Below are 26,932 nucleotides of genomic sequence, written 5' to 3' on the forward strand. Positions count from 1 at the left end.
TTGCATATTGTTTGTCTCTCCACTAGAACATTAACTCCATGAGGACAGGGACCATGTCTATTACTTTTACTGCTGCATCTCCACATCGAAGAGTGTCTGGCATATACTGGTTGCTCAATAAATATTTGTTGAATAAGTGAAAAAAGGGAGAATTTAAGACAATTGTATAAATTAATCTAATATAATAAAAAAATAAGATTCATGTTATACATTTAGATATGGAATTATAAATGCCTAATAGGAAGAGATTTCCAAATGGATTTTCTTTTTAGGTACAGTGCCTCTCAAAATGTGGCCCAGGAACTCTCAGGGAACCCCTAGACTATATGTAGGGTTCTGCAAGATCGAAATTATTTTTGGAATAATACTAAGACATTATTTGTTTTCTTTCCACTCTTATTCTCTTTTACGTACACGTGTACAGGGGCTACTTAATGTGTGATACTGCAACAGATTGACTACAGAAGCAGATAAAATTTCACTTCAGTTAAGCCAGATAGTAAAGCAAAAATGTAAAACAATCCGGCATTCTTATTATTTTTTGTTTTAGAAAATATAGTTGTTTCAGTTCTTGAATACTTACCTCTTCCAAGTAAATGTTAAGTGTGTCAGCTCCAAATTCAACTTTTTTCACCAGTGGTTGCTGGAGAAGCTGAATAAGAAAGGAGAAAAAAAGAGACTAAGAGCCTGAGCCTTCCCTACGCTCCACGGGAACCTCCCAAAGCTCTGTCGTGATCAAGAAAACAATATATATGGTGACAAATGTAAGAAAAGGAACAAAGACTTACAGGTTCCATTTCAAAGATCTGACACACCTCTGTAGCCCATTTAGATAATACGATCATGAGTTGTATGTATACAACTCGTGTGTGTGTATATACCATGATGCCCATTTCGCCAGCTTTTTAATGATAATGTTAGGTGCCCTGGGACTGGTTAAATGAAGAAGAGTGAAGTGACTTACTAGCTGATTGGTGCCCTCCGTGGGACTGAACCCGGAAAGCATCTTCACTTCCACAATGGCCATATTGGAAGAGCTGCGACTGCCCACGTAACTGGCAGAAAGGAGCAAACCTGTGTGAGCCCATGATTTTCCCTCTCAGCACGCTCTGCCCCCCACACACACACACACAAACCCCAACTCAGCTTCTATAACCCAGGTGCCCCCACCACAGCCTCAGCTCTCCTCACCTGGTGCGGATGGTGAGCGCCAAGGATCGAGGTGAAGCTGGCTGGTCACATACAGCTTTTCCCATTTCCACACTTAGGCTAAAGGTCTCCGCATTTTTAGGAGGGAGAATGTTGTATCTCAGCACCGTCTGGTATGAAGAAACAGATAAGCAAGTTTGAGTTGAGAAGAACTTCAGAACGTGTACAGTTCACACTGTCTGACTTACAAATAAGGTAGACAGAGAGAAGGTTCTCCGGAGGCGAGCATGCCCCGGACCCTCCGTCCCAGCGCACGCTCGTCCCCACGCGGGCCTCTGCGTACCTGCACATAGACACAGCCCTGGCCTGCGGCCTCCAAGGCGTACACTCCGGGAACACTGGGCAGAATCTCTTGCTGAAATACCAACCGGTTGGCCGCCTGAACGCTGAAGGTGCGCCGGAAATTCTCAGTGGATCTTACAGCCAGGCTGACTTCCTCGGACGGCACGTAGGCGGTGGTGGCGTATTTGGCCAGGGCTTGGAGCGCGACGACAGTGTCCTGAGGAAGACAGCGTGCGCCGACCGCTCCGTGGGCCACCGCAGTGAGCCTCAGGAGCCCTATAGCCCCTAAAGCGATATGTCGCCAACCACATAGCTGGTGGTGGTTTGCTAGCTCACATGGTGTATCTTCTATGTACCTAAGAATCACACTCGCCAGCCCTGAGGAAGCTGACGTAGAAATCACAACATCTCACCTGCGGAGGAAATCTCCATCAAGCTGTTCCTGACCGTGCACAGGTCCCTCGGCTAATCCCATACATTCAGATTCACTAACCAAACCTAGTTTCAGATGGGCTGTTGTTAGAAGCGAGTGGATCAGCATATATTTTGCAGTTTCCTTATTTGAGAAGGAAAAGGCAGCAGCTTGATAGCCCTAAAAATTGCACATTTTTCGAAGTTATTTAACTATGTAACGATCTTCTGTGGCCCAGTTGGAGAGGGCATTAGGAAATCCCTGGGAAATCCTTCCTTGCAGGCCAAGGCCAAGGCTTCGGAGCCATTATGCCACGTGACAAGCTTTCCTTCATCTAGGAAGAAGGCTGATAACCTGGCACTAAGAGAGCTTGGCATCACATGGTTTGCACCTTTCCTTCTGAAAACATTTTACCTTTATTTATATAAATTACAACTAGGGGAAAGAAGAAAAGAATGAGGTGTGCGGCAAAACTGTCATATCTCTGTGTCACGAGAATCTCTACATTCTCAACACTTAATATAATAAAATATCTATTACTGAATAAAGGAACCCACTTCCTCCTATCCCAAATGCCAGAGAACAGTCTTATTTAGACATGACACTGTCATATAAAAATAAAAAGATATGTCATCACCCTGGGGAAGCTGTGAATAAGGGATGCCTGTGCAGCTTGACAGTCTACTTTGACAAACAACTTTAGTCCACCCTCTGTGAACTAGAGCCAAGGAGGTCTTTATTGCTTGGACATGTGAAACAATTCAAGGAATGGGACCACACGTCAGCTCAAAAACTGATGTGGCTGATATATGCCTTCTTAGAATAGCCAAGGATTTTATTGAAAACAATTCTGACATATATCTGTCCCTGGGAGTTCTAAACACTTGATTCACTGCTTTAAAAATTATATATTGTAATTATTTAGGGCTCGACAAGAAGAAGGAAGTCTTTCCTGATCTTTGGCAAAGAATTTCCCTGAGATAAGGAAGCAGAGTACCACGTAATATTTTAAAATTCAATTAAGTTATTACCGTGCTCAAGCTCAGTGCACATAACATCTTTACCAGACACACTACCTGTTAAAATCTGTTCATTCTTCCAGGCCTAATTTACATGTTATAACCTCAACGAAAATGGCCCTAATTAAAACAAGAATATAATCTCTATGTGGACAAGAAATGTGTTTTCTTGTTTACTTCTGTATCCTCAGTGACTTGGACATGGTATGTTTTAATAACATTTGTCGAACAAATAAATTAACGTTAACTCTCTTTGTGATCATCTGACCCTTTTTATGACATTATTTGAATTTATCATACCCTTTTTCCCCTACTGCCACCCCACTAATTAATTTCTCCTTACCCCTAACCTACATAAGTGAAATAATCTCCTGATCTCTTCAAATCCAGTGTTTCCCGCCTCTAAATCATCCCATACACCAAGTGACAGATTAATATTTCTGAAACAAAGTTAAAAACATTAATAGCTGCTCAGAATTAGGCACAAACTTGAGTCTGATATACAAGGCCCTTCATAATATGAACCTGCAATACCTTTCCAACCTAAGCCCCATCATGCTTCAGCTAAACCAGTTTTCTCAACAGCCACCCTATACTTTTGCAGATGGGTGTCTCTACTCACACCATTTCCTCTTTCTTTTAATAGCTGTCTACCCAAATTTTACATATCCTTTTAGATCTACCTCAAATGCTATTCCCCTGTGAAGACTTTTATTGCCCAAGCTTATGCAATCAATCTCTCCCTTTTTTTTCTCTCCCTTGTGAAATTCAATATTTTTTACCTTTTGTATCTTTCTTATGTTATATAACCAGATCCTGCTTGGTAATATATACAACTTTTCCTAACTTTCCTTCTAGACTGTAAACTTTTTAGACTATATCTTACTAGCTTTTCAATACCTGAAATAATAGAAGGAGGTATGCACATAAAATCTTGCTTTTATGCTTACAGCCCCCATAATTGGTTTTCTAATTTGTTAATATATAAATTTAGCCATAATTGTGTATGTTCTCTTTCCATATGAAACATGAATCTCGTGACGCTTCACACTCTGCAAAGGAAGAGCATTAAATGCATATAGTACTACTTATGACTCATCTGACTCAATTTATGACTCCTTCTATATATTTTTCACATGCTTTTTCTCCCTCTCTATAGAATTATAAGTGCCTAAACCTAGAGGGAAAGAGTAATAGTTTTTCCTCCATCTCCACGTGGGATCTAATCCTACCTGATAAGTGACAGTAAGAGAGCAGGCTATTTACCTGAGTGGAGGAGAAGCCCCCATATGCATTACGTTGCTTGGCCAACCAAGCCACTATACCAGTGGCCTTGGCTATCTCCTCTTGAGTGAGACTGGCTTTGCTAAGCCAGGCTAACAATACATATGCCGTAAGTTCCACATCAACAGCCTCAAACTTAGACCAAGGGCTGGCATCCGGCGACCGAGCAGGTTTCTGGCTCCAGTGAATGGACTCTCCTATGGAGAAAGACGCATAATTAGGAAGGTCTTCAAAGGAAATAACTTTCCCATATTCACTTTGTAAATGCTACTCCTTAAAGCAGAGAAAGCACCAACCAAAAATTAATCATGAGTTAGAAAAAAATATTTCTCAGAATCTGATTACCTGGCCCTAATATATGCATGCGCGTGTGTGTGTGTGTACACACTCACACATAATTCCCAAAGTAAAGCTGGGAGCATCGATAAATGCCTCTGGCAATTATATGAAAACAGCCCTTGTCAATTTATAAATTCTAATGCTAATGGAGACAGATGGGTAGATACTTCTTAAAAGAACCTTATATGTTTGGGGCATATTTTTGGCTAACAAAATTTTATTAATTTTCAGCATTTGCATAAGAACTCTGAGAAACCATAGAAGAAATGCTGATAAGGGTGAGCAAATAGAATATGAGTACAAATAAAAATTCTGACAACCAAGGGGACAGAAGACAAAGAAGAACAAATAGAAGTGAGAAGAGTGAAAGTCTAACTAAATGTGCTTATAGATAATAAATAAATAACCCAAAGGAGGCAACGTACTTGGAAGAACATAGCAGAAAACATGAGAACCTGCAGTGCAAGATAATAGAGAAGAGACAACCACATTAAATCAATATACTCTGGAGTGAGTATCACTGCCTGAGACGCCTGTTCCATGACTTGAGTTGCTTATATCCAGGCCAAAAATGATCCAGAGTCCATATGAGAGGACAATGTGGCAATGACATTTGTACAAATGAAAGGCCGAGATTAAATTTTTGCCTAGAAGTATAATTTTAAATACACAGCTAAATAAATAAAATGCATTAATATTTCATTTACAAGATCTGTTAGAGCCTCAAATATTGTTCTAAATATATCCAAAGTTTTAAAGGGGCCTTGAGAAATCTCTAAGGCTTAGTCTTACTCCACCAGCTTCAATGATCTCACACCAAAGACTTGTTAAATACCTGCAAAAGGGTGATGCTACAACGCCAGGAAGTTTTCTAACTAGCTTCTACCATCTATTTCCCCTTCCTGTCGAAAGGATAGCAATGCCTTTGAGGATTTACATGGGCTTTCCCACAAAACTCTCAATGATTTTATGGCAATAACTTTTTTTATCCTCACTTGAAGATATATATATTGATTTTAGAGAGAGAAGGAGAGAGAGAGAGAGAGAGAAACATCTGGCTGTGAGAAAGAAACATTGATAGGTTGCCTCTCGTAGGCGCCCCAATTAGGGATCGAACCCGCAACCTAAGTATACTCCCTGACTGGGAATCAAACCCATGACATTTTGGTGCACAGGATGAGGTTCCAACCAACTGAGCCACTCGGCCAGGGCTTATGACAATAACTTTTGCTAAAATGAATCCTAGAATTGAATATATGTGGAGCTATGGAGACTAGAGAAAATTATAGATAACTCACAGCTTATTTTTACAATTTCCAAAAACTCCTAACATGGCCAACATACCTGAGATGATAGCCTGCTGCTCTAACTGTTCCAGAAGGATGTTTCTGAGGTCCATCTCCCCAGCCAGAGAGAAGGTATATGCCAGCAGGGCCTGCGTGTAGAGGCTGGTGGTGGAGGAAACAGAATTCTTGAGACACTGCAGACCCTGACTCACCATTGGGTCCTGAAAAGCAAAAGTGAAGGACTGAATTTATAAGGTGTTTCTTGTAAGATGGGAAGTGATAGGGAAGTCATCATATCTTCTTTGAGTTTAAAAGGCTGAATAGGGACAAAAATAGGTGAATTTCTCTAGAAATAGGCACGATGAGAAGAATATAAAGAAGAGGAGCCAGCAAAACTCACATCTCTGGTCTTTTTCATCTCCAGCAATGCAGCTGTGATGTATGCGGTCAAGGAGATCTCATCGTCAACACCACCCTGGAGGGAAACGGGGAGGCAGAAAGTCAGGGGAGCAGCCAGCACAGGCAAGAATTGTGTGCAAATTACAAAATAGTGTGTCGTTGTCCCCCCCCCCACACACGCGGATTTTTTTTTTTTTTTTAAGGCACTCCTTTCTACAGGCTGACTGCACCCCAAGCCTCCAGGACACGCAGTGAGGGAGAACTGGCTGGACTTCAATAACCGCACAGACTTAAACAGCAGCCATGGGGGGTAACGTGAGGTCTTCAGCCGTGAGCGGCTGTATCGGAAACCCAAGGGAAGGGGTCAGAAACGATGAGAGGTTAAAAGGGGGGAGGAAAAGAAGAGACTCTCTTATTCCCAGGTTCTTACAGAATCTCAGCCTCCTCGAATGTATGTCCCCTCAGGTAACACAAAGCCCCAGTGGAGGTTAAGTGACACCTTCCCTGTTTAACATCTTTCACAGAAAGATTTAGCAAGTTTAAAAAAAAAAAATCATCTAAATTTTTATCCTCATTTTGTAGATGAAAGACAAAACACTTACAAAGGTATTTAAATAGCTTGTTCAAGATTGCAGGGCTAATGAGCAGGACTGGGATCTGAACCCAGGGAGTTTCACTCTGGATCCTGTGCAGACCACTAAGGTTGCCTGCACGCGAGAGGGTCCGCAGACTGGCCGGCCCCAGTCAGAAAGGAGAACAAAAGCCTCTGGGACCTGCTTCAAGTCCTGGCCTGTGCTACCTCCGGGTTTATTTCGCACAGTGCATAAGAGAAGAAAGAGACCTGGGGGCGGCAGGGCGCTGATAAGATTCTGCATAAGGAATGCTAACGAATCTCATACTGAGATTTCGTTTGAATGCTCCAGAGTTTGAATCCAGGTCCTGCAACAGTGAATAATTTCTCTAGGAAAGTTCATGCAACTCTTTCTTTCACTGGTATGTCCTGGATTGAACAAGTATGTCCTGCAGCATCAACACCTCCCCCGTGTTTGAGAGCAGACAGGCAATGGGGTGAATGGGTGGGAGCCGTGTCTCTGGAGTCCACTTGCTGTGGTCCCAGTTAGTCCTACCACTTCACTCATTAGCATTCACGTTGGGCAACTGACTTAATCTCTGAGCCTTAGTTTCTTCATCTGTAAAATGTGATTAATAGTGGTATATCAGTACTTAGCTCAATGATTTGTTGTAAACATTAAATATCAAATAAATGAAGTACTTGGAACAGTGCCTGGCAGAGAGTAAAACCCCTCACAGTGACACTGGGCTGCCTGTTAATCCCCACCCGAGCAAGTGGCTTTGCTTCAGATTTAGAGAGATAATGAAAGACTCAGAAATCTTCGGATCCAATGGTTATCAAACATTAGCAAGTATAAAAATAGTCATGGGGATGTAAAGTACAGCTTAGGAAATATAGTCAATAATATTGTAATGACTACATGTGGTGTCAGGCGTGTGTAAGACTTATTGGGGGGGATCATTATACAGATGTCTAACCACTATGCTACATACCTGAAACTAATACAATATTGAGTATCAACTGTAATTGAAAAATAAAAAATAAATATATTTTAAAACAATAAAAATAATCAAGCCTGTGGGAGGGGGTGACTGTAGCAAGTACCAGAGTCACAAGGGATTGATTGTTAAAACACAAATTGTTGGCCCACACCCCCAGAGTTTCTCAGAGTTGGTCTGGGGTGGCGGCTGGAACTTGTATTTCAAACAGGTTCCCAGGCACTGCTGATGCTGTCGGTCTGGGTCTGCACTTTGAGAACCATGTTCTAGTTCATACTCTCATTTTACAGACATGGAAGCTGAGGCTCAGACTGGTTCAGTATATTGACCAAGTCACCCAGAGACTAGGCTGAGACTTGAACAAAACCGACTCCCAGACCGACGCTCTTCTGATTCCGTTCAGTCAGAGGCACGAGCTCCTCCCAGACACAGTGGTGGGCGGCAGGCCCCTGGGCAGATCCCCACCTTCATAGCTGTGTGAAGGAGCTTCCCCACATTGGCATAGCAGCCGCTGGGGAGCTGGTTTCCCGCCATCCACTTGAGAGCATCCTGGATGTTCTTGTCATCAATGAAGACGAATTCCTGAGCTTGGCCAAAGCATTTGGTGACAAAGGCTGTCAGCCTATTGGGTAAAGAGGGAAACGTGGCATGAAGGGGGATTTCTAGGTGAGGGTGCAATAGTTCTGTAGTCTATTCTGGTCTATGGTTCCAAGAGGGAGTTGAGGAAATATGATGCCTTAGAAGGCCTGGGGAAGGGAGGCACTATGGGTATTAATGGGGACAGGAACTGGGAGGTACAAGGTCAGGCAGGAGACCATACATGTGGCTGAGATAAGCAGAATGAAAGAGGTAGAGGACAGAGTGCAGGAAGGAAAGGTGTTACGGGGGCAGGTAGAGGAAGAGCTCCATTCCTCTACAGAAGGATTGAGAATTGGGCAATATTACCATGTGTTTCCGTTTCCATCCTTCTCTCCAAAGGCACTGTAAGAGCCATTGCTGTGTTTGTACATTAGCTCCTTCTGGTACCCTGGGAAGCCAGATAGAGTTTTAGATCAGTGACAGTTTCAAAGAACACCCCCCATGGCTTTCAAGGATGTGGGACATTTCAGGGGCTGAACTTCCCTGCATCTTAATAAGCTATCACGGGCCCTACAGAAGGTGCCCAAGAAGAAAGGTTGAACGAACTCACCTAGCTCCAGGAAACCCACTGCCCGGGACCTGATTTCCTCGGTCAGCAGCCCCGACTTCTCCAGGTACTGCAGGACATAGATGATGGGAGCAAACAACACCATGTTCTGCTCCCCACAGCCACTCGGCATCTGTACCAGATTGTCTAGGTTCTGCAGGGCTGTGCCCATAATGTCTCCTGGAAGCCAAAGGAGAGAGAAAGAAGGTGGTGGTTGAAGAAGGAACCTTTAAGAGTTATTATCCTTCACTTAACATGTATTAGCTATCATTTTGTGAATACTCTGGCCTTGGAGATCCCAGTAAGTCAAGCACGGTCTCTACCTCAAAGAGCAGAGGGGCAAACAGTTACAATACATTGCAATTATAAATCATTATAAATATAATATAGTGCTACAATATTGGGAATGTACAGGTGCTGTAGTATACAGAGAGGTACATGGGCCACCTGAGGGAGTTTACGGCTTTAAAAAAAACGTGTCACTGGAGATGATAAGTGATGTAACAAAACCTACACCACTTAGACTCAATCTCTAAGCTCCTCCAATGCCTGTATGTACACCACCCTTTAAGTCACCAAGTCCCTCCCAAACACACACAATCCTGATACCATTTTCCAAGTTATAGCTACTGACCCTTCCTTATACTTCATAAGCCAGGAAGCCTGAACTAAACGATTCATGAACATTTGCATATCAGCCATGGAGTCCAATTCAAATGTATAAATATGCACTGAATGTCAACTATGTTGCAGGAACTGTATGAGGATCAGAAATAAAGAACGCATGGCCCTTGTCCTCAAGGAGTTCGCAATGCACTGTAGAAGATAGGCAGTGAGTTTGAGTGCTACCCAGAGGTATGAATGAAATACAGTCAAAATGGATAAATTTTAGCCTGGAAGGGAATCTTGAAAGGGGGTAAAAGTAAAGAAAGAACCTGCCATTTTTAGGGCTTCTACTCTAAGCTAGCTATTGTGCTGGGAACTTGATATCAACTTTAATCTTTACACTCATCCTGAGAGGTAGGTTATTATCACAGCCTTACAGAGGAAAAGAAGGATTGGAATTGTTTGCTAACTTATTCAAGGTCACATGCCTAATAAATGGCACAAGTGGAATCCTAACTCAGTTTGACACGATTTTCAAGCTCATGCTTTTCTACTCGCTCCCTCTCCTTGCCCAATGGAGCAAAGTGTCCTGTCTAGGCAAATATGGTCGAATCTTCCCCAAACTATATGCAAATAAAGTCCTCATTTTTAAATGGTTGCTGTATACATTTTGTCTCTCCTCCACCCAATTGACAGATGGCCTAAACCTAAATACATATCAAGCTTCAACAACCTTCAACTTACTCCTGCCCAGATTCTTTTCTGTTTTTAACTACAGCCTATGTCTGTCTAATCCAGCTGTACCTGGCTGTATCGCTCACTATATAAAATAAGCTCTTCCTTCATTACTTTTAATCCACCACACCTTCCTTCAGGTAGGTTCACATGTCCCACCCCGCTCCACACCTTGGCAGCCTCCTTTCCTTTTTTGAGCCAAGAATCTCTAACTGCTTACCCAGAACAGTAACATAAGCCTTGGTTGAATCAGGAACAACATCCACGGGGAGTTCCAGGGCGATGGATTCTGCAGCCACTTTTCCTGTGAGAGAGGGCAGAAAGGTGAAACAATGGAAGGTAGAAGGTGGAAATAGTGGGGTTCTCAAGCCCAACCCATAAGAAAATTTTTCATAACCCAGGGTTTTCTGGACCCAGTGCTTTCTTTAGGGTGGAGGCAGATTTTTGAACCTATTCATAGTGATCTTTGCGGAAAATATATTCATGGCTCTGCTGTACGTTTTCTCTTCTTCATCCTGCCTTCCAGCTAATTGGCGCCTTTTGGGATGACACCCCTAGATGCTCCCACACCTTCTTGTCCTCTATATTCTTCATTTTGCCTAAGAAAACTTCCTGTCGCCTAAGGGAATCCTCACCACCAACCCCTCTGAGTTCACTCACCTTTGGGGCACAGCAATGAGCTGTGTGTCTTCTCCACAAGGACTCCCTCAGGCTGACATAAAGAGAGACACAGATGGGTAAATATGATGATGAATGTCAGGGCAGGTGGCACTGAAGGAGTAGGCAGGGGAAGGGAAATGGGGAGAAGAGGCCCTCCCTTTGCCCTCTGGGCTTCTCTCAGAGCTGGAGAGAACAGAGCTTTTCTTTGAAGCTCAGGAGGACTCCATTTCAACCCAGGGATGGGCCTCTCAGTAAAATTCTTTCTGGGTAAGGGTAAGGGTAAGAGCTAAGGACAAGTTTAGGAAACTTCCAAGAATTAAGATTACGGGGAGGTTCATGATAGGATAAAAAAGCAGCTAATGATGACTTTAGGCACTTTAATAAGAGAAACTAACACTCATTGAGTATCTAGGAAGTACCAGGCACTAATAAAGTGTATTAGGCATTTTCATGGACCATTAGTATGCATTAAGCAAATCATTTAAGGTAGAAAGGGGCCAGGGAAAGAGAAAGGTGAGCTACCTGACTGGAGTTGGAATAAGGCTGCTGTGAGAGACTAACTGGTATGTTAGGCCCACACTGAGCATCCCTGGGTTGGTTACTGTCCATACCTCTGAAGCCAGGCTTGCAGAAAACTCACCTTGACCAGAACTGGTTTGATGAGTGTGTCACTCCGGCCCTTTTCTGGAACAAAGCCTTTCTGGCCCCTACAGAGTTCATTGCTGTCCAGAATATTAGTACTGATAGTAAAGTTTATGTGACCTGAGAAGAAAGAAGGATAAGGGAAGGCATTAGACCTATTGCCAGAGGTACCAATGAGGTCTCGCCCCCCCTGGACCAGTGCTTCTTAAATTTAATAGCATACGAATCACCTGGGGATCTTGTTATGATACAAACTTTGATTCAGTAGATCTGAGGTAGGGGCCTGTATTCTACATTCTTAAAAAGCTTCCAGGTGACATCAGTGATGATGGTCCAGTGTGGTAGGCAGCCTCTAAGGGGCCCTAAAGATCCGTGCACCCTATTATTTACACTGTTGTGTAATGTTCTCTCATTAAATGTGAGCTAGATTTAGTGACTCACTACTAATAAAGAAGAGAGGGCAGAAGTAATGAGATGTCATTTCTGAGGTTCAGGTTTTTTGTTTTTGTTTTTAAAAAAAATATTTTTCTTGATTTCAGAGAGAGAGGAAGGGAGAGGGAGAGAGAGAGAAACATCAATGATGAGAGAGTCATTGATTGGCTGCCTCCTGCATGCCCCCAACTGGAGATTGAGCCCACAACCCGGGCATGTGCCCTAACGGAGAATCAAACCAGGATCTCCTGGATCATAGATCGATGTCCAGCCACCGAGCCATGCCAGCCAGGCCTGATATTCAGTTTTTAAAAAGACTGCAGCTCCTGTTTGGGGTACACTCTTTCTCTTGAACTCCTTGCTCTGAAGAAAACCAACTATCATGTCATGAGGCACCCAGGAGACAGATTCATGTGATGAGAAACTGATAGAGGCCACCAGACAACAGCTGAGGCTGAGAACTGTACCCTTCAGTCTAGCAGCCTGTGAGGACCAGAGACTGTGGAATAAGCTTAGAAATGGATCCCCTTCTAGTCAGGTCTTCAGATGAGAACACAGCCCCGGCTGACAGCCTGACTGGCACTTCATGAGAGACTTTGAGCCAGAGGCACCCAGCTAAGCTGTACCCAGATTCCTGACCCACAGAAACTGTGTGATAATGTTTGTTCTTTTAAGACACTACATTGTAGGGTGATTTGTTGAGCAGCAGTAGATAACTAATACACTCGAAGACAGTACTTGGGTTGCAAGGATTTATTCCATGAGCTAATGACATCTCTTAGAGTTAGCGTGATAAAGAAATGACTTACCACATGTAGAGCAGTGGGAATAGTGCCTGGCCCACATTAGTGACATGACCATATATCCCTTGTCCTGGTATAAATATTTAAAAGCTCCCTCTTTCACACTCAAAACAGTCCAGTTTGGATAAATATTTAGGTTATATATCAAAGAGTATTTGCTTATACATTTGTAACAGAGATGTAGGAAGGAGAAAAATAGAGGCTAATAAAAAGAAAGGGAAAGGGGAAACAGAATGCAGCGGAGGAAAGGATGGAGTTCTCAGTCTCTGAGCTTTCAAGCTGTGCCCTCCTTGCCCACCCACCACTTCCTTCTCTTACCCAGTTTGATAGCTGTGATATTCCAGTGATGGGTTTTTGCTTCATCAGCACAGAGACAGCTGGAGGCCTGAGAATCGGTCCATGATTCCACCCGGTATTCCTCTGATGTAGCCAGGCTAGTCCGAACCTGAAGAGGATTTTTAAGAGATAAAGAGTCTGAGTAAAGGAGAGAGAACACGGAGGCTTAGGAAAGCATGGGGGCTGAGACACCGACATTGCATCTCTTTCCCAGGGAAAACTGGTATGCTTCCAATTTAGGAAAAACTTACAGTGGGGGCTGTGGTTCCCAGGCTGGCACCTGTTCCCTGTACCCCCAGTTCTTACCCTGATGCAGTCCTTTAGATAATTGAAGACGGTGGCAGTGAGACGAAAGGATTCCCCACGAACCACTGAGTAAGGGAGGGTCAGATCAACAAAGAATGGCTTGAATGCAGTTAGTCCAACAGTGGGTGAAAGACCAAAGCCACTGGACTGGGAGGTGCAAAAAGTCATGGCATTCCACTTGGTGATGGTATCAGGAACAGTGAGATGGACAGCCTCCTTCCCTGAGTTACTGCGAGAACACAAGAACCCAGGTGAGGCAGACAGTAAACGAAAGACAGCATTTGAGAATTAAGTTACAAAGTCACCTGCAGAAGTGAATTTTTGTTGTGGTTTTGCCTGGGTGGAAAAGCAAAGAGGCAACTGAAATTGGAGGACCGTGTAATCTTGGAGTGTGAATCTGCAGGTGAATGAAGATGTACGAAGATAGGAAAAGCAGAATGCCTGAGTATGTTGGGGGTGGTATGTGTGGGTAGACACATGTGTGCAAACGTATCTGAGAGACCAGTGCCCTCTGAGTCCATGAAGGTATGTATTCTTGTGGCTTGTCAAAATGACAAGGTAAACTGTGAGCAAGAACTAAACTAATGTCAATATGTCCCTTTAAGATGTTGTGGATCTAAAGTGAGAATGCACTGTCTGTACTGTGTAAATGTGAAGATTCGTGAATTTGTTTTGAGTGATTGTATATGATTGTATAAGAATTCAGGAAAGAAACACATTCCCACGTCCCATTAAACTTTCTTGGCTTGAGACTTAGATTCATGAGAAATTGTCTGATCCTGAGTTTTCTGCTGAGTTCACACTGTATAATCTTGCTGTACCACTGAGACATCACTTACCCTATAGGAAGCAGATCCCAGAGCCAAGTCTCTGGGAAGTACTGGCGAACCTGAGAATCCTCTGATGAAATTGATGAAGGTGAGAACTCAGAAGCACCTGAAGTAATACGACCATCATCTAAGGATCCTAAGAATAAGGGAATGTTAGAAAACAGGAGACTTCTGTTGTGAGATAAATTGAAGTGAAGAGACTACTAGTCACAGGGCCGGTGACAGACAAGGACATTTGTCCAGGGAATGGATAGATAAAGCCTTCAGACTTCAGAAGCCCTCCCTGGAGAGAGGGGGATCCTTGGGAAACTGCCTGCATCTATGATTCACAACCTATTATTCTGAGGCTAGAGGCTCCGGACAAGAGCCAGAGGCAAAGAGGGAGCTTTCAGAGCTCCGCAATTCTAAACATCTCAGTGACTCCACAAGCCACAGAGGTAGCTTACCTTCACCCAGGATGCTGCTATATTTTGGAGAATGGTGACTGCAGTCGACTGGCATCTTGATTTGGGCATTGGACAGTATTTTCAGTCCCATATTCTGATAGGTATCAAAGAGAGCAAAGAATAAAATGTTAAGTCCCCTCCCTTACTACAAGGGCTACTGCCTAGGAATTGCACCCTCAAAGGGTTCAACCAAGACATTCTTTTCCTATTAATGGTAAGACTGGTGATTATTAATCAATACTCAGCTACCAAGATTGGTTCACTTCTGTTCCAGCTAGTGTGAAAGGTTTCCGGTTAAACTTACTTCATTGTTAAATATGTTTAATGCTTCTTTCAAATATTAATAAAAAAATGTTATTATTTGATGTAGACTCTGAAACTTCAGAGACCAGGGGGCCATATTAGCTCAATCAATTCAACAAAAATACATTGAGCATTATGAAGGGTCAGGCATTAAAGAGACGACAAAGATGAGCAAGACATGGCTCCCATCAGGGCCTCCTGGTCAGACTGGGGCCACAGCACCCCAACTTCTGTTCATTAAATAGGTGCAATATTTGTTTCTAGTAATGAAAAGAGACTTCTGGTCTACCTTCCCTCATTTTCCTTCTTGACTGCTCCCATGGAAATCAGTATTTGGGGACCACCAAGAGAGAAGTCTAGGTGTACAGCCTCTCTCAGTGGTTCTGTTCCAATGCAGCTGGGCAAATCCTTCAAGCCTCAGAACTAAGAGTGGCTGCCTTGCATATCAGGAGGTTTTTTTCAAGATTTTATCTGTCAGGGCCTGCATGACTCTCTTTGCTTTTTAAGATATGGACTCTCCTCCCCCCTTCCCCCCCACTACCATTGTTTCTATAAGAACAAAATAGGTAAGAACATCTACCTGGAAAAAACTGAAAAGGTCCATGCCTTCAGAGAACCAAGGCCTCCACATAATTGAGCGCTTGCTCCAACGCTCTTCAGGTACCGGAACAGTGAGGGGCTGAGGAAGGTCCGTTGGGCCAGACACTGGACACTCATCATATTCAGCCACCTGATAGGGGTAGTGACCGTACCAAAATGGGAACATCCCATAGACCTGAGATAAAAGGGGAAAAAGAAATAAAGTACTGGGACAGTGAAATCAGTTGAGAGACTTCTCTCAGGTTCTGGTGCGATAGCTCACCACTCCCATATTATTTCCCTTCATTACTCCAGAATTATTCTTATGTTTATTTCATCATAACCCTTTCCTTTACTTTTAAAATTTTAACCTCTATCTCACCTTTTTTCATAATCTGTCATCCTTATCTCCTACTTCATTTTCTTTATCTCTATGTCCATATTAGCCATGCTCTTCTCATACCATCATTTCCACCTTTATTTGCATACCCGCTTTTCTGCCACCTTATGGTGGTGCTCTATTTCCCTATTCTAATCTATCCCTTATTCTAATACAGTCTAATTGTCTTCCCTGTCAACTCCCTCTTCCCACCCCATTAGCAGACTACTCACGGAGCTGTTGCTCAGCTCTCTCTCTGGCCTGAGCAGTGAGACACTCTCATCCACGGCCCGGACTGCACACAGGGACCCAGGAGCCGCCTGCAGCTGTAGGTCTACACCTGCTCCGGGAAGCTGCTGCGAAGGTGAGAAGCCAAGGGAAACCTGGGGAAGGAAAAATATAACTTGGTTGAGAATCAGGTCAGTCTGGAGAGGACAAGACAAAAATGTAATTTGGCTCATCAGCTAATATGCTCCAACTATGGTATCCAGGCCACTCTTTCACTTTTATACTGATTTTCCTTTATAAAGCCTAGCCCTTGAGAACCAGTGTCTTGTGATAGAATTGAGAAAAGTGGGCAGCAGAGTAAAATGATATAGAATGTTAAAAAGATAAAAAGTAGGAAAAAAGAAAACATATGGAATAGCTATATTTGAAAGAGCTATATATGTGATTTCCCAGCATGACTTTTTAAAAAGAAGCAGGAGAGAGACAGATTTCAACAAAACATACTAAAGGAATAAATACAATATGCCACCCAACTTCAATATTACCTTATTTCCCAGCCCCTGCCTTATCTTCAACCCCAGCATACACAAGAGCTCTCTCTACTCCCAGATTTTTTTTCTTCACCCTCCTCAGCTGCCGTTTTACCTGATTGTCAAAGCACATCTCCACTGAGAACTGAATCTTGTCAGCTATAACACCTCCACTGGGGAAAATGGCATAGATCACCAGGGAAGGATCAGGGGCAAGTCTGGAATTGAATGTCAGTGAGAGAGAGAAGGAGCCTTTCAGGCCTGAAAGAGAAGAGGGGACACACAGGGGTGAGCGTGCACTCACCTGCCCACGGCATCCAGCCCTATGTCTGCGCTTCCCATTGGGCCAGCATCCTGCCTCATGGTGCAAGTAACTCCCCCATTTCCTGTGCTTCTATGGTCATTGCTACTGTTCTGTTCTCATTGCTTCTGTGCACAAGAACTATTTCCTGGAAGTTTAAATTATTCTTTTCTCTTCCAAAATAAGCATGAACACTCACCTTTCTTTTTAGATTTCAGTTGTTTCTGCCCCTCCATCTCCAAACTTCCTTTCCCTATTAACTATGAAAGAGAGGGAGAAAAAATCATCAACAGTACAGATGTTATGGGGGATTAACCTTGACCCTAGTTCTGGGGCATCCCTGCATCTCTCTGTAAGGAGAGTCTCCTTTCATAGTTCCAGAGCCTGACTCAACATTTCACAGAGCATCCTTTAGCATCAAATGTTGGGCACTGCCAATGGTCCTGATGACTCTTCCTCCATTTGAAGGTCTGCCTGAGACAAAAGTCATCATTTCCTTCAGGTCTAATGGAAACCGTTCTTCACAGTAGACAGTTGTCCGCAATTTCTTGAACATCTCCAGGTTTTATTCCCTTATAATCTTTGTAACATAAATTTAGCTAAAATCCATCCTCACAAACTTTATTATCACCACTCAATTCAAAATTCCATGGAAATGAGTGCACCTGAAAGGTGAGTGCACCATTTGAGAGGGTGAGAAGGGAATGAAGAGACTCTGGACCATCAAACCTGAGCTTTACAGGAGTCTAATCCTCACTATCACCGAGGTGGCCAATAAAGCTGCTGATTTTTACACATTTTTTTCAGGCTCCAAGTTGTGATTTTCTTTCTCCAACAAGGCTGCTATCAATGTTAATTTTAACCCTGAATCATCTATTTTAAAATACTGGTCAATAAAACACAGAATTAAATTTATTCTGAAGATGGGTCCTCTCCTCATCTTCCCTCCCACCTACCCACCCACCCAGTTCCCTTTCAGCTCTGGCCAGCAACATTTTCTTGTTAATTCCTCATCTTATTTCCCCACACAATTTCCCTGGGATTCTGCTCACAATCTCTTTATTCCTCATTTCCCCCCTTCCTTTACACCTATACTGATCACATAAAATATATTTTAAAAATTAGTTTCGCCTGTTCTTTTAATTTCTTTTAATGGTGCTTCTAAAATTTTGGAAATTGCCTATGTGGCTTGCATTATCTCTATCTGGATGGCCTACCCACCCTCTCCATTTGACTCTCCCCGTTTCCTTTCCTTCCCGACACATTTTCACCAACCCCCGTTTCCCAGTCTCACATAGTAGGAGAAGGTGATTTCCTGGTCAGGGTTTGCATCAGCTGGATCAATGTAATACTCCACCAGCACTTCCTGGGGCCGCCCACATTGTAAGACGCCGTTCAGCCGGCGGATTCCGAGGAAGCTGCGAGTTGTGTTATAGAAGGGTTGCAGGTACAGGTAGGCATTGCTGTAGTATCGAGGCACCTGTTCTGGATTATATACCGTATCTTCCTTTTGGAACCTGCCCTGAGAAAGAGTGGGGGGGGGGGCGCTTTCAGCATGTACTCCAACCATATTAACCACAATGACTTGTGATTTTCAAATAGATTTCTCTCAAATCTTCACTGCTTAAGAATGGCAGGTAGATATTTCACTACAAGTCCAGCTAAGGGTATCTGAGGAATTCACAATAGTGGCTTTGTGCAGCAACATTTTGGTATATAGGAGAGTGAAACAAGGGCTGAATTATAGTTGTCAAGTAATGGAAAATTGTGGGTGATATACTTTTATAGAATGATGGCTGGGGAATGGATAAGCATGACTACAATTATAGAGAAATTAAAGACTATATCCCAGGGACAAGAAAACTAGGTATAGAGGAAAATAGGATTGAAAATAATTATTTCTAAATATAGTGATCAAGGAATGCTTGAAGAAATAGTTAAATTAGCCATGAGGCAAACAGCATGTGTTTGCTTAAGTAGTGTAGCTAGATGATTGCATTAATGGCTTCAATTTTTCATTTCTCCTGAATCAACATCTTTACCATGAAATCTTACAGTGGGCCTGCCATGTGACTTATTGGAAATAGACGTTAACATATGTGAGGTAAGTAGAGGCTTGGAAAAGCCCTTGCATGTCCACTTTTGCTCTTGCAACACACTGTTGCCATGAGAATATACTTCAAGCTGTCTAACTACCCCAGATGCACGAACAATACATGCTTTTCATTGTATGATGCTAAAGCTTTGTAGTTGTTTGTTAAGCAGCATTGTGTGACAGTTGGTAACTGATACAAGTATCCTTCCCTGTAAGTATCCAAAATCTAGAGTTATCTTCTTTGCCATTTTTATGAGTAATGGGGGAGGGGTAAGGGGACAAGGGGTGGAAAACGACTCTGGACCATTTTCCTCCCTATTCTGATTTCACATTAGGGCTGATAAAGAAAGGAATACGTTATAAGATGTATTAGTATAAAGAACAATTTTGATCTGAAGGGTCACTTATTTGATTAATATTAAAAGCAAGCAGGATCTAAGAAAAGGTTTTCTCCAATGGGGCTGTAGAATTGGTCAGTGAGGAAGATGGAATTACAAATGGGGGTGGTGGGGGGAGAAAAGAAACATTTTGAAGCTTTCTTTCAGGGAAGCTTTCCTTGCTGGAAAGCTGGTCCTCCCCAGTGCTTACCTGCAGAGAAATGTCTGTCCCATTCCAGTTAACCGTATCCAGCTTGAAGGAAGCCAGGCCATCGTTGTCAGTAATTAGGGTGTGGTTGATGGTTGCATTTATGCCAAAAATCATCAGAAACACTGCATGATTCTTGAGGAGGGAGCCATCATAGTCCCTAACTCTTATCTGAGGGGCAAAGGTCATTAGAGTTAGGTTGGGAGTAGATTCAAGTATAGGGTAAAGTGACATGATAACAGAATTCCTACGAATGCACTTCAGGAAAGAGTCCAGAAAAAGGTAAATGTATTCAGGGGCTGGAAACTAAGCTCTGTGAAGAACTGAGAAACAAACAGAAGTCGCTTGGCCTGGAGCAGAAGTATATTTGCCATGTAGCGATTAAAGCTTTAGGGCCCTTCATTTGCACAGGCTCTTCCTAAGGCTCCGTACAGTATTCTGCTTTCATTTTCTTAAAGAGAATCCTCTTCCCCTCTCAAATTGTATAATATTAGGCTCTAAGAAAATCTGGATCTGCTCGTGGTCTAGAGAAAAGATGACTAAGGAATAAATATGGATCTAAAGATGTACAATATTGAGTTGGCCAGTTGTCTGAGAAGTGAAGAAAGATAAGCTGGAGAAAAGGGTAGATTGTTAGCTATTAGAAAGACAAAAGAAAATTTAAACTCTCTAAAAAATGCTTAAGGATCTATAAATGTCTCTCTGTTAAGGAAAGTTTGATATTAACCTTGTCTAGATCCAGGAGCCCAGACTAGATTTCTCCAAATACCTTGCAGCTCTAAAATTCAAAGACTTGAACATTAGAATGTGAGTCCTTGGTAGTAGGAAGGACACTAAAGTCACATTAATATTCAAGGTACATCTCATGTAGGATTAAGGGCAGCACAAAGGAAGGAGTTAAGAGTATTCTCTTAACACATTCTGGATGCAGGCTGCCTGGTTTTTATCATAGTTACCTCTTATTAGCTATATAACCTTGGGAAAATCACTTAACCTCTATTACCTCAGTCTCCTCATCTGTAAAATGGGGCCAATAATAATGTCTGTCTCATAGATTGTTGTAAAGATTAAATAAGTGAATACCCATAGAGTACTTAGAACAATGCTGTTAGTTTTAGTTTTATATGTCTACAAAAAGGTGGCAACAGTTAAGCTTTTTTTTTTTTTTGTCTGTGCAGAGACAGACTTCAACATACCTTCCCACTGAAGGGGAAATTGGGGTAATAATAATTATTGGTATCTTCAAAGGTCATTGATCCTATTTGTGAAGAAATGTAGATCTCCTGAGTGCTATTGGCCTCCACACCTGCAGAAGGAAACCAGATGTACGTTAACCTAAATGCCTGAAAGCTTCGTCTTCATGTTTAGTAAGAAATCTCCAGGAACCCCTGGAAGTATAAAGCTGAATATATTTCCAGCCAAAGGTCCAAAACCAACTCCTCCTCCCCAAACATTTGGGGGAAATAGGTACTGGATGGCAGATTGGAATCTGGCATTTCCCTTTGACTGTGAACTAGGAACACTAATGAGGGCAGGTCTTGAATCCTCTGAGTGAATAGGTGTGTCCCTGCAACAGCCCCTTTCCTTTCTTTTTTTCTTAATGAACCAAGAAGTATCCCACTTACCTGTCCCTTCCTCCACCACCGTAGCCACAATATTGATGCTGTGGCTGTACAAATACCCAGTGAGGTTGAAGGTGGACATGTTCACAGAAGCCGAGAAGCATCCTGCTTTGTCAGTCTAGTGAGTCGGGGGGGGGGGGGGGAGAGAATAATCTAATCACAACTTCCATTTCATAATATACCGTAGAAGGAAATAATTTCTTATCTTTATACTTTAGTTTCTGCATCTTTTTTAAGATAGAAAACCTCCCCTACAACATAGAGTATACACCTGCACACATATAATCATGAAACGACTTTGAAGCTCCAAAATATGAGAAGAGAAAAAGAACCAGCTGTAGAACAGGAAAATTCTATCTCCCAAAGGTTAGAGTTTATTTCTTGATTACAGGGCAGATTCTAAAACACTTTATTTGTTTAGGATAAAAAAGACTCCTTCGGTCTTTGGAACTGGGTAATAATCGTGTGAAATGCTTTCTGCTCTGGGCTTTGTACCGCTTTTCCATGTTGGCCTTTACTTACTTTCTTACTCTTTAGGGTATGTGAACAAGACGCCTTTTCTACAAGCCATTCACTCACCTGTCCAGTGAGGTTCCTGCATTTGTCAGGGAGCTGCTTCTGTTCTGCTTCTCCAAACCAGTAATTATGTGGCTTTTGACACACGGATACCTGCAGTGCCCCTAGGATGGGCTTTCCATAGGTGTACCTAACCCAGAAAAGTGTGAGGAGTCAGAGTTGGGAAATTCCACTACAGGGCCAACCCTCACCCCCAAAACACCACTTTCCCTTCTTTCCTGCACTCCACCCTCTGCAAGGGCTCTGACGATCCCACCCTTCTCCTGCTCTCGCTCTCGCTCCCTTCCTGGCTTGACTCAAAGCCTCAGAGCATCGCCATGACACGGTAAGTGCCACCCAAAGCACAGAAAAGTGTCTTTCGTTTGCCTTGCTCCTATTTCTCCATGAGAGTCAATGTTGCATTCAGCACAAAGTAGACTCGAATGGATAATGCTGAGTGAGCAGTGGGAAGTGAGAGCAGAAACAGGATTAGGAGCAGTCCTGTGTTCTCGGAGAAATCCTGACTCTGGACAACATAAACTATCCTGAGTTTTAACCACTGCCTTCATCTCTCCATACTTCTCAACATAGCTGTGATCTCACCAGATCCAGAGCCTTATTCTTACCTACAACAAATTTTTACTAAGAAAGATTCCTGCACCGTTGACAACTGCTTGGGCTCCACCACTTCCACCTTGAACTTGGGCAGCACTGGAGAGAGTGGAAAGAAAAATGGGAAAGGAGTAGCAGGAGAGCTTGACCATACAGGTAGTGAACAGTGGGCTATAAGAATGGTGACCATTTAATTAATTAATGGGGGGTTTATTAAGGTAAAACGCTTCTGAAGTTATTGGCTGGTTTAGCACTGATTCAAAAATGAATAAATACCCCTCCAGATAGAAGATTTTACTTCGCCTTTGCTGATTTTGGGACCAGATTATGTCCAACACTTTGACCTCGTAATTCTCCCACCTACCATATTCTTCCACACTGAAGGTGCCAAAGGTCTTGCCCTCAGCCACTGCCACTGTGTAGGTGCCCAGCGTTGCCTCTGGTGCCAGTTGGAAGGACAGCTGCACAATGCCATGCTCGGGCACCACTTGCAGCCACTGTGCAATCCTGTTGCTATTTGGATCCTGTGTCCATTGAAAAGAAACCTCATGATGTACCTGCCTGCCTGAGTCCCACTTTACACTGCAAAAAGCAAGTAAAGGAGCAAAAAGCTGGTACAGATTTCCCCCCGTGGTCTGTGTCCAGGAAGAACAGCTCCCTGGGTTGTTTATAATTTTCTGCATTACTAAATGAGATCAATTTACCTACAGAGTCAGCCTCCATTTGGAAAGAAAGGGGCTCTTGTAGTTTCATATGATCAGACTGAGTCCTCTAAGGTGTTATGACCAGTTTCAGAGAGTGAGGTTTAGAATGTCCTTTACGAAGAATGTTTACTTTATTCTTGGTCCCTATTAAGGGACAGTGCTGAGGGGATTGGTTTTAAGACATCTGAGAGATAAATAATTTAACAGGAAAATGGAGGGGATGCTGTGGGGAATTTGCACTTCTAGCCCCTTCTTAACACTTCTCACAGGTATTGATGTCATATTCAACTGTTGAGCGTCTATGACAAGAGCTTATTACTGAAAACTAAGAGGAGTAGAGAACCCAGTGAGTTGGCGTGGCACAGAGAAGTTACAGGAATCAGAGTGGGAGGGTTAGTCGCAGCAGAGGTTGGTGACTTTCCTTACAGAGTTCTAGGGCTGAGAGGACAGGGGCCGGCTGAGGCCAGACAACAGGCACAGTGTGCGTGGAATTGTGGGCACTTGGTGCTGGGCAGAGTCTCGGGCCTGGGCCAAGATCTCCGAGTTCTTTCTGGCTTCCAAGTTTAGCACCAAACTCTCATTCATCCTTCACCACCACTGACAGAAAAGCAAAAGAAACTTTTACTCACCTGCAGTTCCACCATAGAATACTGAAAAGGAAAACCAGATAATGTGGTTAAAGCAAGATAGGCACTAAGGATGGGTTTGTTGACAGCAAGTTCACAAAGGCCTTTCTTTCTCCTTTGCCCACTCCTTCCTTTCAAATGGCTTCTTTGTGCTCAGATAAGAGTAACATTGGGGCAAAGGCTTACTGGCTGGGGGAGGAGAGAGAAGGGATTTCCTCAAAGGGGTTGCCAGTTTCCAAAATATTTGACGAAATGGAGCTGCAGACACTTCAGCGCTCTGTGACTGAGCTCTTCCAGAAAGTGCTGGCGTCTGGATGTCCCATTGTTGAAACCTTTCCTTGGAGCCAACCATCTCCTGGCCCTTCCTCTGCTATGTGCATGCCACTGGGCAGGAACCTTCTTTCCAAGCATTGCAAAACAATTTCTAAAAAAACTTTGTCTAAAAGAGTTCCATCAAAGGATCATGTATAGTTTCCACAAGAAAATGGATGCTAAGACCATTAAGTTGGCGAGCAAGTCATTGCGCTAGGTGTGAGTAGCACCCTCAAATCACTTGCCAATTTCAAAGGAAAAAATACATAGCTTTACACTGGGGAAATTAAGCTGTCACCACCTTAACCAGTAATCAAGCTCATCATCACTAATCGTGGGAAACCGGACGTTATGTGCTTCCTTCCGGAAGAGATACATTTAAGGTTCACAGCATCACCTACTAAGTGTTCTTGCCAAAAACGTTTGGCTTAAATTTAATTGAGACCTCACACCTACTTCACCTACTTCTAGGTGAACAAGTTACATTAAACAATAAGGAAATGATCAGACAAATTAAGGATGTCAAATATCCCGTAAGACAAATAGGTTTCCTTAAGTGAGTGGCATATTTCAGAATGAGGACATGTTAAAAGCCATCTAGCCTAATCTCTCTCGGGAAAAAAAGTCAATATAATAAAAAATAAGAGATTATTTTATATTAAGAAAAATTAAAACATAATAATTAAATGTAATGCATCAATTTTATTTTATTTTTTTCACTCTTAGTTTGAAAATGTGGAGAAAACTGATTTAGGATTGCATATTAAGTGATATTAAATGATTATTATTAATTTCCTTAGGTGTGATAATGATATTATTTTTAAGACATCCTTTTTAGAAGATATATGCTAAAGTATTTAGAAGTAACATGTTATGATGTTTGCAACTTTAAAATTATTTAGTTAAAAAATGATAGGTTAAAACAAATGTGGCAAAATGAAACATGTTGAATCTTGGTGTTATGTTTGAGAATTCTAATAATTGAAAGTTGAAAACAAAATGACTGCTCAAGATAAATTTCCTATGAGAGAATTCTCTTTTTACCGCTTTGCTTCTGTTTGTGTAAGAGATTTTGATTTTTAAATTGTAACTGTTGGGACAGCCAGGCGTGGCTCAGTGGTTGAGCATCAACCTAGGATCCAGGAGATCGGAGTTTGATTCCGGTCAGGGCACATGCCCGGGTTGTGGGCGGCAGCCGATCAATTACTCTCTCATCATTGATGTTTCTCTCTCTCTCTCTCCTTCTCCCTTCCTCTCTCTGAAATCAATAAAGAGATTTTTTTTTAATTTAAAAAATAATAATAAATTGTAACTGTTGGAATTTTACAAAATCATGGCCATGGAAATAGATAATTACAATGTCTAGGGTGTGAATATAATTAAAAATCTGATTAGAGGCTATACATTTGCTGAATTCAGGGCTTTCCAGTTAGTATTTATTACACACACTTAAAAGGACTTGCAACTAAATGAGGTTGAAAGCTGGAATTTAGATATGGGCGTCTTAGGATACAAAGTTTGGGTCTCACGTGGAAAGGAGACAGAATGGAATCTAGTTGGCACTTGCCTTTGATTCCTGGGCCAAGTACCACGTGATGCCGACCAGCGGGAGAAGCAGAGTGTCACTACATACAAACATCAGCCTTGACACCAAGGATAATGGCAATTCTCCAGGAAAGCCAAAAAATGAGAGAGAGAAATTGTAGGGATGGAAAATTTTTCCCTTCTTTCCTTCTAGGTTCTTTGGCTAATCTAATAATTAAATTGGCCTAACACAGGTTAACAAGAAAGAGCAAATTTAATTACGTACATATAGGAGCATCACAAAGACAACGAGACTGAAAAGGAATCAGGCAACTGAGAGGCTTATATGCCATCCTGAGCTAAGGGACGGAACAGGGGCCTGGGCCTTCAAAGGGGAGGAGGGCAATTCACAGGAGACGAGAAGAGCAGATGCTTGGTAATCAGATGTTTGCCCTGCCGTGCAGGTAAGTCTTTCAGCTAAAGAAAAAGTGATCTCTGATAACAGCTCTCTCTGGTACAGGCTCTCCACCTAAATTCATTTAACCAGTTAAGGGAGAAGTAAATGTTTTTCTTGAGTCTGCAGAATCTTAAATGCCTTCAACTCAAAATAACCTACGTGCCAAAGGGGCACATTTTGGGGTGGCCTGTTCTGCTCTACTTCTGGATCAAAGAAGGACAGGACCTCCACAAACCAGGGACTGTACAGACAATAAGGAGACAACTATCACTGAGATTATTAGGGAATCCTAGAAATTCCAGAAAAAGAACACTTCCTCAGATGACAAAGTATTTTTCTCACACAGGGAGTCGAGACACAAGGAGGACACCAGTTACCCAGAAGTAGGCTCTGGAAGGAAACAAGAGTTCAGCTAGGAAGACGGCATTTCCAACTGGAAGCTGCCCGAGGTTTCTGAATGAAGGGGTGTAGCAACCAAAGCAGACAGGCTCCGTCAATCTCAAGTATACTTTGGTTGCTTGAGGATAAAACACTGTGCTCTGTATACTCATAATTTTTGTCTCTCAGTTTCTTAGTAAAATTCCTTTGGTCAATTTCAGTGTTTCAAATTAAGCATTTCAAGTTTTCAGCATTCAAACTGGAACTTGGCATGGGGTGGGGGGAGCTGGCTAGAGAAATGGAGAGGAGAGGAAGGAGCAATTTTACATCAGAAACAGAGCATAACTATGGAAATCAG

The 26,932-nt window shown here is 42.6% G+C and overlaps 1 protein-coding gene across 1 annotated transcript in view; it reads right to left on the bottom strand.

The window, feature by feature from the left end:
- A2ML1 (alpha-2-macroglobulin like 1) overlaps nucleotides 1–26,932 on the bottom strand; it is a 44,012-nt gene that overhangs the window by 2,115 nt on the left and 14,965 nt on the right. The window contains exons 6-34 of the mRNA XM_016221793.2: nucleotides 23,907–23,927; nucleotides 22,938–23,097; nucleotides 22,588–22,672; nucleotides 21,986–22,112; nucleotides 21,410–21,524; nucleotides 20,981–21,090; nucleotides 19,788–19,955; nucleotides 18,399–18,626; nucleotides 17,304–17,364; nucleotides 16,919–17,064; nucleotides 16,279–16,428; nucleotides 15,668–15,862; nucleotides 14,785–14,878; nucleotides 14,348–14,474; nucleotides 13,509–13,737; nucleotides 13,185–13,311; nucleotides 11,630–11,751; nucleotides 10,990–11,041; nucleotides 10,550–10,633; nucleotides 8,992–9,168; nucleotides 8,748–8,829; nucleotides 8,268–8,424; nucleotides 6,232–6,306; nucleotides 5,890–6,052; nucleotides 4,189–4,403; nucleotides 1,493–1,708; nucleotides 1,192–1,319; nucleotides 965–1,055; nucleotides 584–652 (exon numbers count right to left, since the gene is read on the bottom strand). Of these exons, the coding sequence (XP_016077279.2) occupies nucleotides 584–652; nucleotides 965–1,055; nucleotides 1,192–1,319; nucleotides 1,493–1,708; nucleotides 4,189–4,403; nucleotides 5,890–6,052; nucleotides 6,232–6,306; nucleotides 8,268–8,424; nucleotides 8,748–8,829; nucleotides 8,992–9,168; nucleotides 10,550–10,633; nucleotides 10,990–11,041; nucleotides 11,630–11,751; nucleotides 13,185–13,311; nucleotides 13,509–13,737; nucleotides 14,348–14,474; nucleotides 14,785–14,878; nucleotides 15,668–15,862; nucleotides 16,279–16,428; nucleotides 16,919–17,064; nucleotides 17,304–17,364; nucleotides 18,399–18,626; nucleotides 19,788–19,955; nucleotides 20,981–21,090; nucleotides 21,410–21,524; nucleotides 21,986–22,112; nucleotides 22,588–22,672; nucleotides 22,938–23,097; nucleotides 23,907–23,927 (3,774 nt within the window). The remainder of the gene's footprint in view (nucleotides 1–583; nucleotides 653–964; nucleotides 1,056–1,191; nucleotides 1,320–1,492; nucleotides 1,709–4,188; nucleotides 4,404–5,889; nucleotides 6,053–6,231; nucleotides 6,307–8,267; nucleotides 8,425–8,747; nucleotides 8,830–8,991; nucleotides 9,169–10,549; nucleotides 10,634–10,989; nucleotides 11,042–11,629; nucleotides 11,752–13,184; nucleotides 13,312–13,508; nucleotides 13,738–14,347; nucleotides 14,475–14,784; nucleotides 14,879–15,667; nucleotides 15,863–16,278; nucleotides 16,429–16,918; nucleotides 17,065–17,303; nucleotides 17,365–18,398; nucleotides 18,627–19,787; nucleotides 19,956–20,980; nucleotides 21,091–21,409; nucleotides 21,525–21,985; nucleotides 22,113–22,587; nucleotides 22,673–22,937; nucleotides 23,098–23,906; nucleotides 23,928–26,932) is intronic.

The sequence above is a fragment of the Miniopterus natalensis genome, chromosome 2, assembly GCF_054644295.1.
Source record: "Miniopterus natalensis isolate mMinNat1 chromosome 2, mMinNat1.hap1, whole genome shotgun sequence".
NCBI lineage: Eukaryota > Metazoa > Chordata > Mammalia > Chiroptera > Miniopteridae > Miniopterus > Miniopterus natalensis.